A 12,163-nucleotide genomic window follows, 5' to 3' on the forward strand; every position below is an offset into this window, starting at 1 on the left:
CTAGATAGAATGGATAGAAAGGACCCATTTCTCTTGGCAGAGAGGTCAAAAACCAGTGAGCAAGTGGGAAACTGGTGTTAAAGCTGATGATCAGCCATAATCATACAGAAGTGCTGGACAGGTTCAAGGGGCTGTATGGTCTACTCCTGCTCCTACTTCTTAAGTCTGTTTTTTTATTTTCTATTCTTTCATATATTCAGAGTGTATTACTTTTGAGAAAAAAAATCACATAATTGAGACAGGCACAGGAAGATCATAAGTGAATCAACATACGAAACAAGAATAGCAAAAATGCATTAAGGGTTACCATATCTGCCCAATAGCTTTGTGTAGCACTAAGCCTTACGGCCCCACTTTCCTGCTGCTGTTAGATTTTATCATGTTATACCTGAGGGATGATTCTGCTTAAGGGAATAAAGATGACACAACATAGGCAACATAATAAATAATAAAGCAGTTGCCAACAATACTACCAGGCATGAACGAGTGAATTCATCAAGACTCATCTTTACTAAGCTTTTGAACAAGCATAATTAGTGTCAACAGTTGTGTGGCAATTTCTATAAATTGCAGTGAAGCAGTCACATTGCTAATTCTAAACATTAAAAAGGTTGTATTACAGGACAAAAACAGAAACAGAAATACCTGGAAAAACTCAGCAGCTCTGGCAGCATCGGCGGTGAAGAGCACAGTTGACGTTTCGAGCCCTCATGACCCTTCAGTCTTTTTGAGCATGCTCTGAAAACCCAACTGCAGTACCACCCAATGGCCAAACAAAATAATGCACGGCGTCCAATTGATATACTGCAGTGTCAACTTTTGCAACAGGATTTTTACATTTTAACCCCAGTCTTTATTACATCACTGTAATGAATTGAATGACATCATGGTGATGGTTAAATCATTTCACCTCCTTATTCAAAAAAATGTTACAGTCTTAAAAGATACGTTCCAGTTAACACTTTTTTAAAAGAGACAGTGGGAGTAAAATTCAACATTCCCGGGTGTGTGAAACGTGTGGTGGGGGATCACCCGCCTGTTAAACACGCTGCTTGATTTTCCTGTCTAGTGAATTCTGCCCCCATGACTCCAACGGATGGCCAAAAAGTTTCAAACGGTCGTTTTTTTTTGTTATAATGCAAATAGATCGATTGTACTCATGTTAAATGGGCTTGAATGCGGGAATCCTTTTTTTATTTACTATTTTATTACTCCTAATAAGTATGAAGAGAGCTGGTCCTAAACATAAAAATCACGTCTACGTTTTCTCTGTAAAGAGGATCGAGTAGGAAAAGATTTTCCTAGCTGTGATACAGCGACAGATTCACTCTGCGAGATACATCATTGCACAGTACGATTCGTCCAACGTGTTACCTACAGCGACATTGCCCCTTTAAAAAGAGCCCTGCTGACACTTACCGGAAATAAAGGGAGAGGTTGACATCCAGTGTCAGGTAAAGCTTCGCCTCGGGAGAAGCCGATAGCTTCGATATTAAAAGTGAATTGTCCTCTGCCTCGGCCGCGACCTCCTCCGGACATCGCGACTGAAAACCTTGCACAAAACTAACTGTACAAAATAAACAGAATAGAAAGGTGCACATTTAAAAACTGAGCCAGCTTCTCTTAATCTGAAGGAGCACTGCATCAGTTGCTGCGGGATCTGAAGCACCAGCGCGGCCACGCCTCAATTAGAAGTACTTTGCTTGCTTCCATAAAAATAATTATGTTAAATTCTAATACATTCTAGTCAACGCATTTTTAAAAATGTTTTTAAATTCCCCAAGTAAAGCTGAAAATGTCTGAGCCGGCAGGTTCATTGTTTCTACAGGCTGGAGTTTTTACCTAGAATTGAATGAGCAGCACAACAACTACACGGGCCGCCGAATATGTGTTTCCATTTAAAACTCTTATTTTACAAGCATTTTCCATCTCTCACATACACATGTGCTTGCCACACGCAGACTCACCAGCTACCGGAACTGCTCAGCCACGCATGCACCACTTCTTGTCTAGCCACGTCCCATGCAATGTGGCAAGAACAACTTGGTTAATTAACACAGCGTTTTTTTTAAAGTGAATACTGCTGTCAATTAAATAATGCAAGTAACGATTCAGGAAGAGTCAATAAGAAATAAAACCGTGGGTTGCACCTGGATTTTCCTTCTGAGACATTACGAAAATAGCATAGTCACGCTAAATTGTCATAAATACTGTCTACACGTTTAAATGTATATTAAGGAATTTCTGTCTTGAACGTTAGGAATGTTTTTTCTGGATTCTCTTAGAAAATTAAGGGCAGACATTCGTCATTAAGTTCACCAGTATATAGTGCCAATGTTCGACATATAGAAACTACTTTTTTTTATGAAACCAGATCCATTAAAATAAGTACTCTAGCTTTTTTGTGCCATTTTAAAAAGTGAACTACAGAAAAACACCATTGTCAAGAATACATGAATTATTGCTGAAAATGAGTATGATTTACCAAACTATCTCCAGTAATTTATCAGAACAAATTGATAAGTCAAGATATTCTATAAAAATTCTCCTTTGGTGTGGTCAAGTTGAAAATACAGCTGTTGTGCTGAGCTGCTCATCCTACTCCTTAAGGCCTGTGCTTGGATATTCCCTGTGTGAATCCTGTAAATTCTTATGTTAAAGTAAAGGTTTCAAGTTAGTTCTAGCTTTCAGATCAAAATAAAAGATAAAATGTCTAACTTTTTTTCTCCCTTTTCTGCAGAGAGGAACACAGTTAACGTTTCGAGTCCGAATGACCATTCAACAGAACTAAGTAAAAATAGAAGAGAAGTGAAATATAAACTGGTTTAAGGAGGGGCTTGGGGGGGGGGGGGGGGTGGCAAGTAGAGCTGGATAAAGGGCCAGTGATAGGTGGAGATATCTAGAAGATGTCACAGACAAAAGGACAAAGAGGTGTTGATGGTGGTGATATTAGCTAAGAAATGTGCTAACAGGTGACATTAAGGGTAGAAAGCAGGACAAGCAAGATACAGATAGCCCTAGTGGGGGTGGGGTGGGGCAAAGGGATCGAAATAGGCTAAAAGGTAGAGATAAAACAATGGATGGAAATACATTTAAAAATAATGGAAATAGGTGGGAAAAGAAAAATCTATATAGATTATTGGAAAAAGGGGGGGGATCGGAAAGGGGGTGGGCATGGAGGACAGATTTTGTGATCCAAAATTGTTGAACTCAATATTCAGACCGGAAGGCTGTAAAGTGCCTAGTCAGAAGATGAGGTGCTGTTCCTCCAGTTTGTGTTGAGCTTCACTGGAACATTGCAGCAGGCCAAGGACGGACATGTGGGCATGAGAGCAGGGTGGAGTGTTTAAATGGCAAGCGACAGGGAGGTCTGGGTAATGCTTGCAGACAGACTGAAGGGGTTCTGCAAAGCGGTCACCCAGTCTGCATTTGGTCTCTCCAATGTAGAGGAAACTGCATTGGGAGCAAGAAATGCAGTAGACTAAATTAAGGAAGTGCAAGTGAAATGCTGCTTCACTTGAAAGGAGTGTTTGGGCCCTTGGACAGTGAGGAGGGGGGAAGTAAAGCGGCAGGCATTGCACCTTCTGCGGTTCCATGGGAAGATGCCGTGGGAGGGGGTTGAGGTGTAGGGGGTGATGGAGGAGTGGAGAGTGTCCTGGAGGGAACGATCCTTGCGGAATGCCGCCGGGGGAGGAAGGGGGGTGGGGGGGGTGAAGGGAAGATGTGTTTGGTGATGGCATCATGCTGGAGTTGGTGGAAATGGCGGAGGATGACCCTTTGAGTGCGGGGGCTGGTGGTATGATAAGTGAGGACAAGGGGGACCCTATCATGTTTCTGGGGGGGAGAGGAAGGTGTGAGGGCGGATGCGTGGGAGATGGGCCAGACACAGTTGAGGGTCCTGTCAACCTCGTGGGTGGAAAACCTCAGTTAAGGAAGAAGGAAGACGTGTCAGAGGAACTGTTTTTGAAAGTGGCATCATCAGAACAGAGGCGAAGGAACTGAGAGAATGGGATAGAGTCCTTACAGGAAGTGGGGTGTGAAGAGCTGTAGTTGAGGTAGCTGTGGGAGTTGGTAGGCTTGGAATGGATATTGGTGGACAGTCTATCACCAGAAATTGAGACAGAGAGGTCAAGGAAGGGTAGGGAAGTGTCAGAGATGGACCATGTGAAAATGATGGAGGGGTGGAAATTGGAAGCAAAATTAATAAATTTTTCCAGGTCCCGACAAGAGCATGAAGCAGCACCGAAGTAATCATCGATTTACCGGAGAAAGAGTTGTGGGAGGGGGCCGGAGTAGGACTGGGACAAGGAATGTTCCACATACCCCATAAAGAGACAGGCATAGCTGGGGCCCATGTGGGTACCCATAGCCACACCTTTTATTTGGAGGAAGTGAGAGGAGTTTAAGGAGAAATTGTTCATTGTGAGAACAAATTCAGCCAGACGGAGGAGAGTAGTGGTGGATGGGGATTGTTTGTTCAAGGCCCGAACAATCCCCATCCACCACTACTCTCCTCCGTCTGGCTGATCTTGTTCTCACTCTGAACAATTTTCCTTAAACTCCTCTCACTTCCTCCAAATAAAAAGTGTGGCTATGGGTACCCGCATGGGCCCCAGCTATGCCTGCCTCTTTATGGGGTATGTGGAACTTTCTTTGTTCCAGTTCTACTCCAGCCCACTCCCACACCTCTTTCTCTGGTACATCGATGATTACTTCGGTGCTGCTTCATGCTCTCATCTGGACCTGGAAAAATTTATTAATTTTGCTTCCAATTTCCACCACTCCATTATTTTCACATGGTCCATCTCTGACACTTCCCTTCCCATCCTTGACCTCTCTGTCTCAATTTCTGGTGATAGACTGTCCACCAATATCCAATACAAGTCTACCGACTCCCACAGCTACCTCGACTACAGCTCCTCACACCCCACTTCCTGTAAGGACTACATCCCATTCTCTCAGTTCCTTCGCCTCCGTCGCATCTGTTCTGATGATGCCACTTTCAAAAACAGTTCCTCTGACATGTCTTCCTTCTTACTTAACCGAGATTTTCCACCCACAGTGGTTGACAGGGCCCTCAACCGTGTCCGGCCCATCTCCCATGCATCTGCCCTCACACCTTCTCCTCCCTCCCAGAAACATGATAGGGTCCCCCTTGTCCTCACTTATCACCCCACCAGCCTCCGCATTCAAAGGATCATCCTCCGCCATTTCCGCCAACTCCAGCATGATGCCACTACCAAACACATCTTCCCTTCACTCCCCGGCAGCATTCCGCAGGGATCGTTCCCTCCGGGACACCCTGGTCCACTCCTCCATCACCCCCTACAACTCAACCCCCTCCCATGGAACCGCAGAAGGTGCAACACCTGCCCCTTTACTTCCCTTCTCCTCACTGTCCAAGGGCCCAAACACTCCTTTCAAGTGAAGCAGCATTTCACTTGCACTTCCCTCAACTTAGTCTACAGCGTTCGTTGCTCCCAATGCGGTTTCCTCTACACTGGAGAGATCAGACGCAGACTGGGTGACCACTTTGCAGAACACTTTCGGTCTATCCGCAAGCATTACCTGGACCTCCCTGTCGCTTGCCATTTCAACACTCCACCCTCCTCTCATGCCCACATGTCCGTCCTTGGCCTGCTGCATTGTTCCAGTGAAGCTCAACGTAAACTGGAGGAACAGCACCTCATCTTCTGACTAGGCACTTTACAGCCTTCTGGACTGAATATTGAGTTCAACAATTTTAGATCATGATATCTCTCCTCCATCCCCACCCCCTTTCCGATCCCCCCCCCCAACCCTTTTTTTCCAATAATTTATATAGATTTTTCTTTTCCCACCTATTTCCATTATTTTTAAATGTATTTCCATCCATTGTTTTATCTCTACCTTTTAGCCTTTTTTGATTCCTTCACCTCACCCCACCCCCACTAGGGCTATCTATACCTTGCTTGTCCTGCTTTCTACCCTTAATTAGCACATCCCATAGATAATATCACCACCTTCAACACCTCTTTGTCCTTTTGTCATCTTTTGGTTATCTCCACCTATCACTGGCCCTTTACCCAGCTCTACTTGTCTCCTCCCACCCCACCATGCACCCCTCCACGCACCCCAACGCCCCCCCACCATCCACCCGCCCCTTAAACCAGCTTATATTTCACCTCTCTTCTATTTTTACTTAGTTCTGTTGAAGGGTCATTCGGACTCGAAACATTAACTGTGTTCCTCTCTGCAGCTGCTGCCAGACCTGCTGAGTTTTTCCAGGTATTTTTGTTTTTGTTTTGGATTTCCAACATCCACAGTTTTTTGCTTTTATACTAGGATACAGTTGCTTTCCTAAATCTGCATGATCGCTGTTGGCTGCCAACAAGATCACATTAGTAACTGAGACTTGAAAAATTAGAACTATGTCATGCCACTGCAAATGTGGGAGATCAGTAAAGTGTCAAAATAATAAGAGTACATTTTTCTCTGGCACTTAATAGAGCCAGCTGCACTTCTGCTCAAGGTAATTAATTGCCTCCATGGATTTTACATGTTGGTGAGCTGAAGAGGGCATCAAATTCACTTACTGATCACTGGACCAAGGAAACTTTCTGAATCTCTTTCTTCACAATTTTTAATCATTGACACCTGTACTTACATAGAACCAAAAATGTTACGGTGCAGAATGAGGCCATTCAGCCCATCATGTCTGCACTGGCCAAAAAAAATGGAAAAAAGAAACTAGCCACTCATTTTTAATCCCACTTTCCAGCACCTGGTCCGTAGACTTGCAGGTTACAGCACTTCAGATGCAGATCCAGGTTTTTCCTCATGTCCCCTCTAATCCTCCTACCAATCACCTTAAATCTATGCCCCCTGGCAAATGAGCCCTCAGCTAGGGGAAGCAAGTCTTTCCTGACCATCTAGGCCCCTCATTATTTTGTACACCTCAATTAGGTCACCCCTCAGCCTCCTCTGTTCTAAGGAAAACAACCCTAGTCTATCCAATCTTCCTCATAACTGGAATTTTCAAACCCTGGTAACATTCTTGTAAATCTCCTCTCCACTCTCTGCAGAGCAATTATGTCCTTTCTGTAATGTGGTGACCAGAACTATACACAAAATTCCAGCTGTGGCCTAACCAGAGTTTTATACAGTTCCAGCATTACATCCCTGCTTTTGTATTCATTACCTCAGCCAATAAAGGAAAGCTCCATATGCTTTCTTTACCATCTTGTCCGCCTGTCCTGCCACTTCAGGAACCTATGGACATGTGCTTCAAGGTCTCTTACTTCCTCAAACCCTCTCAATATCCTCCTGTTTATTGAGTATTCCATTGCTTTTTTTGCCCTCTCCAAATGCATTACCTCACACTTTTCTGGATTAAATTGTATTTGCCACTTTTCCGCCCACTCAACCAAACTATTGATATCTTTCTGGAAACAACATTTATCCTCTTCATTATCAACTACATGGCGTTTTTGTGTCTTCTGCAAATTTCCCAATCATGCCTCTTACATTTAAGTACAAATTATTAATATATGCAACAAACAGCAAGGACCCCAACATTGAGCCCTGTGAAACACCGCTAAAAACCGCTTTCCACTTGCAAAAACATCCATCAACATCCCTTTGTTTCCTGTCGCTGAGCCAATTTTGGATCCAACCTGTATTCCATGAGATCTCACTTTCCTGACCAGTCTGCCATGTGGGACCTTGTCAAATGCCTTACTAAAATCCATGTAGACAACATTCGCTGCACCACCCTCATCAATCTCCCTTGTTACTTTCTCAAAAATTTCTATTAAGCTAGCAAGACACAATCTTCCCCTAACAAAACCATGCTGAGCATCCCTGATAAGTCTGCACCTTTCTAAGTGACAGTTTATCCTGTCTCTCAGATTTGATCCCAATAATTTGCCCACCAGTGAAACCATCTCTCGCACCCTTTTTAAATATTGGTACAATGTTCACATACCTCTAATCCTCTGGGACCTCTCGTTTATCAAGTGAGGATTGGAAAATTATCCTCAGAGCATCCGTTATTTCCTCCTGGGTTCCTGTAACAACCTGGGATTCATTCCATCTGGCCCCAGTGATTTATTCACCTTCAAGGATGCCAGTCCCTCTAGTACTCCCTCTATTGCTTATTGTATCTAATATTTCACACTCCTCCCTTTTAACGTGAATGTCTGCATCATCCCTCTTCTTAGTGAAGGCAGAGACAAATTACTGATTTAGAACCCAGCCCACATCTTCTGCATCAATCCACAAGTTACCATGTACATCTCTGGTTGGCCCTACACTTTCCTTAGTTATTTGCTTGCTCTTAATGTATTGATAAAACATCTTTGTGTTTTCTTTAATTTTACCTGCCAATATTTCTTCATATCCTCTCTTTGCTTTCCTAATTTCCATTTTTACTTCACCCCTCTAGTTTCTATACTCTTCTAGGCTTTCGACAGTATTAAGCCTTTTGCGACTGTCATAAGCTTTCTTCTTTTGCTTTATCTTACCCTGTATGCTTCAGGGGGCTCTAGATTTGGCAGTACCACCCTTTTTCTTTGCGGGGACATGTCTATATTGTGCCCATAGAATCTCACTTTTGAATACCTCCCACTGATTTGACAATGTTTTCCTTTCCAGTTGCTGCACACAGTCCACTTTTGCCAGTTCACCTCTCAGCTACGTAAAACTTGTCTTCCCCCAATTTAGAACTTTTACTCTTGTCTATCTTTGTCCTTTTCCATAATGATGCTAAATCTAACGTATTATGGTCACTATCTCCAAAATGGTAACCTGCTACACTGCTACTTCATCCACTTGCCCAGTTTCATTTCCTAAGACTAAACCTAGAATTGCACCCCCTCTCCTTGGGCTTGTTATGTGCTGGCTGAAAAAGTTCTCTTGAATGCGATTCAAGAATTTTTTGCTCTCTGTGCCCTTCACACTGTTTGTATTCCAATTGATATTAGGGTCGTTGAAGTCTCCAAATATTACTGCCCTACTGTTTTTGCACTCAAATTTGCCTCTCATATTTGCTCTCCTAACTGCTTTCCACTCTTTGGGTGTCTATAGTACACTGCTAGAAGTGTGGCTGTCCTTTTTCTATTTCTGAGCTCAACCCCATGGCCTCATTTGATGCTTCATTTAGTATATCAGCCCTCTTCAAAGCTGTAATTGTTTCTTTAACCAATAAGTCTACACCTCCACCTTTTTTATCCGCCTCTTTATCCTGAAAACTCTGAAAACTATCGTGAAAAAATGCATGAAAACTCTATATCCAGAGATGTTGAGCTGCCATTTTTTCCCCTCGAAGCCAAGTTTCCTTTATGGCAACGATATCATACTGCCATGTATCTATCTGTGCCCTCAGCCCATTGGCTTTATTTACTATGCTCTTGTATTTACATAATACCTTTCAACACTGCCAAATTCCTGTGCTGTACACTTTTTAACCTGTGCTGCTTCTGTCTTTCCGAGTCACTCACTAATTCTCTATCTCCCGCACCCTGCTCTGAATTTGCTCTCAGGTTCCCATCCCACTGCCAGTCTAGTTTAACACCCCCACCACCAACAACACTAGCAAATTTCCCTGCAAGGATATTCGTCCCAGTCCTGTTCAGGTGTAAACTGTCTGGCTTTTACAGGTCCCACCTTCCCCAGAACTGGTCTTAATGCCTCAGAAATCTGATGCTCTCCCTCCTACACCAGCTTTCCAGCCAAGTGTTCAATCACTCAGTTCTCGTACTTCTGTACTCACTTGCACATGGGACTGGGAGCAACCCTGAGATTACTGCTTTAGAGGTCCTGCTTTTCAATCTTCTTCCCAGCTCCCTAAACTTTGTTTTCAGGACCTCAACACCTTTCCTACTTATGTCACTGGTACCAACGTGGGCCACAACATCTGGCCGATCACCCTTCCCCAGAAAAATGTCCTGCAGCCACTCTGTGTCATCCTTGACCCTGGCACCAGGGAAGCAACATACCATCCAGGAGTTATGCCTACAACCACAGAAATACCTGTCTGTTCCCCTATCACTGCTGCTCTTCCCCTCTTCTTCCTCCCCTTCTTTACAACAGAGCCACCTGTGGTGCCACAAACCTGGCTGTGAATGCACTCCTTCAAGGAACCAATACCTTCACGAGTATCCAAAATAGAAAACCAGGGGACTGCTGCATTACCTACCTAGTTCTCCTGGACTGCCTGGCAGTCGCCCAGTGCTTTTCAGCCTCCAGACTCCTAAGCTGCGGTGCGACCACCTCGACAAATGTGCTATCCACATAGGTCTCAGCCTTACAGATGTACCACAGTGACTCCAGCCCTAGCTTGAGCACCAAAACCCAACATTCAAGGTTCTGCAGCTGATGACACTTCCTGCATATGTGGTCATGTCAAACAGTGGTAGTGTCCAGGATTTCCCACATATTACAGGACATGCATTCCATGTGACTGAGCTATCCTGCTACGGCTTCAATTTACTTCCCTTATGTTAACTTTATTTTATTTTGGTTTACTTATATTACTTTATATAACATGGCCTTGACTTAACTTTACTTCCCTATTGTTTATGTTTCTTACTGAAACCTAAGTAGCTCATTCTTTTAAAAAGATTGTGTTTTTATACTTTTCAGCTACTTGAAGACCCTCCCTAACAGCAGTTCCTCACTAACCATAGAACTTATGTTTCTCCTCTGATGTCACACTTGGATGTTTTCAAAACTCAGCCCTGTCATGCAGCTTTTCAACTCCTGGTCTCCTGCAGGTTGAGAAAGATAAAGACAAAGAAAAGAGCATCTTCCACCCCTCCTCACTGAACTCCCTTCTCACAAAACTCGCAGTAATTCCACTCTATACCTGTGCACTCTGTAACAGGGCACCTAACCTCTCTTATTTATACTACTGAGATTCAGATGAATCAGGCAGTTACAGAACCAAATTAGGCCAGTTACTTAATTTGCTGATCTGGCCTGCTGTCCAGCAGAGGGCTTGATTAGTCTTGCCCAAGCCTATATGAAACTTAAAACTTATAAACAGCGAATTTAAGTAAAATGCTAACTTGCAAGCAAGTAGTACTAGATTTTATTAAAGACTAACCTGTAAAATTTAAAATTTCACTCCTTTCTCTCCAAACTCGCAGTAATTCCATTCTGTACCAGTGCACTTCATTTCACTGTTGTTCTTTACTCTCTTTCGAGAAACATTTTTGGGATGCCCAAATTCCCCACCTGATATGATGGCATGTAGAAGCCATTGAAGACATCAATTGAGAAGACACTGATCTATTTGAAAACATGTTTGAGTTTTGCTGTGGACAACTGCAGCCAGCAACTGTGCTAAATCCAAGCAGAGTTGTTAACCTTTTCCTGAATGACAAATTATAGCAAAGAAACTCCCTAAACTCATTGTTATATATATTTTCCAGCTCTCTGAGCCGTGTTTCCTGCATTACAACAGTGACTACATTTCAATTACCTTATTGATTGTAAAGTGCTTTAGGACATCTTGAGGTTGTGAAAGATGTTTTAGAAATGCCAACTTTCCATCTACTATTTAGCTAAATTCCCAATCTGGGTATTTGAAAAAAAAACTTTCATCCCACTCTGTAGCCCCACCTTTTTGTTCTCATTTTTATTCAATGCCCAACCAATGTTTAACTGTGGTAGGCAACACCATAAATTCATTGCAAATTTAACCTGAATAAAATTTTAGCAAGTTAACCTGTAGCTTTTGTGACATCACAGGAAAGCTACGACCTGATTAGTTGGTAGGAAATCTGCACCAAATTTGAAAAATTATCTAAGTCGAGATGGCTGAGCAGGTAATGTGCTGTAGCTGTATGATGTGGGAGCTGGCAGATCCCATTGCGAGCTGCAGTGACCACATCCGCAGCAAGTGTTGGTTGCTGGAGGAACTCCGGCTCAGAATTGATGAGCTGGAGTCCGAGCTCCAGACACTGTGGCACATCCGGGAGGGGGAGAGTTACCTGGACGCTTTGTTTCAGGAGACGGTTACACACAGTAGATTAAGTACCTCAAACCCGGTCAGTGGTCAGGGTAAGCAGGGTGTGACTGCAAGTGAGGCAGGTAGAGGGATCCTGTGTTCAGGAACAGAGGAGGCTCAGCTCTTGACCTTGTCCAACAGGTATGAGGTACTTGCTCCCTGTGTGGATGA

The 12,163-nt window shown here is 43.5% G+C and overlaps 2 protein-coding genes across 3 annotated transcripts in view; one reads left to right on the plus strand and one right to left on the minus strand.

Annotated features, from left to right (window-relative positions):
* polr3g (polymerase (RNA) III (DNA directed) polypeptide G) overlaps positions 1 to 1,968 on the minus strand; it is a 30,703-nt gene extending 28,735 nt beyond the window's left edge. The window contains exons 1-2 of one of the 2 annotated variants that reach the window (XM_041185610.1): positions 1,843 to 1,968; positions 1,420 to 1,567 (exon numbers count right to left, since the gene is read on the minus strand). In XM_041185610.1, coding sequence (XP_041041544.1) covers positions 1,420 to 1,539 — 120 coding nt within the window. In that variant the 5' untranslated portion in view covers positions 1,540 to 1,567; positions 1,843 to 1,968. Of the gene's footprint in view, positions 1 to 1,419; positions 1,568 to 1,842 lie in introns of those variants that run through there. The other variant, XM_041185611.1, reaches the window with a different exon arrangement.
* A 9,830-nt stretch (positions 1,969 to 11,798) lies between these two features.
* The window catches only part of LOC121276795 (ATP-dependent Clp protease ATP-binding subunit clpX-like, mitochondrial), a 78,419-nt gene continuing 78,054 nt past the window's right edge, over positions 11,799 to 12,163 (plus strand). Inside the window, exon 1 of the mRNA XM_041185341.1 lies at positions 11,799 to 11,810. Coding sequence (XP_041041275.1) covers positions 11,799 to 11,810 — 12 coding nt within the window. The remainder of the gene's footprint in view (positions 11,811 to 12,163) is intronic.

This window comes from Carcharodon carcharias, chromosome 4 (genome assembly GCF_017639515.1).
Source record: "Carcharodon carcharias isolate sCarCar2 chromosome 4, sCarCar2.pri, whole genome shotgun sequence".
Lineage (NCBI taxonomy): Eukaryota > Metazoa > Chordata > Chondrichthyes > Lamniformes > Lamnidae > Carcharodon > Carcharodon carcharias.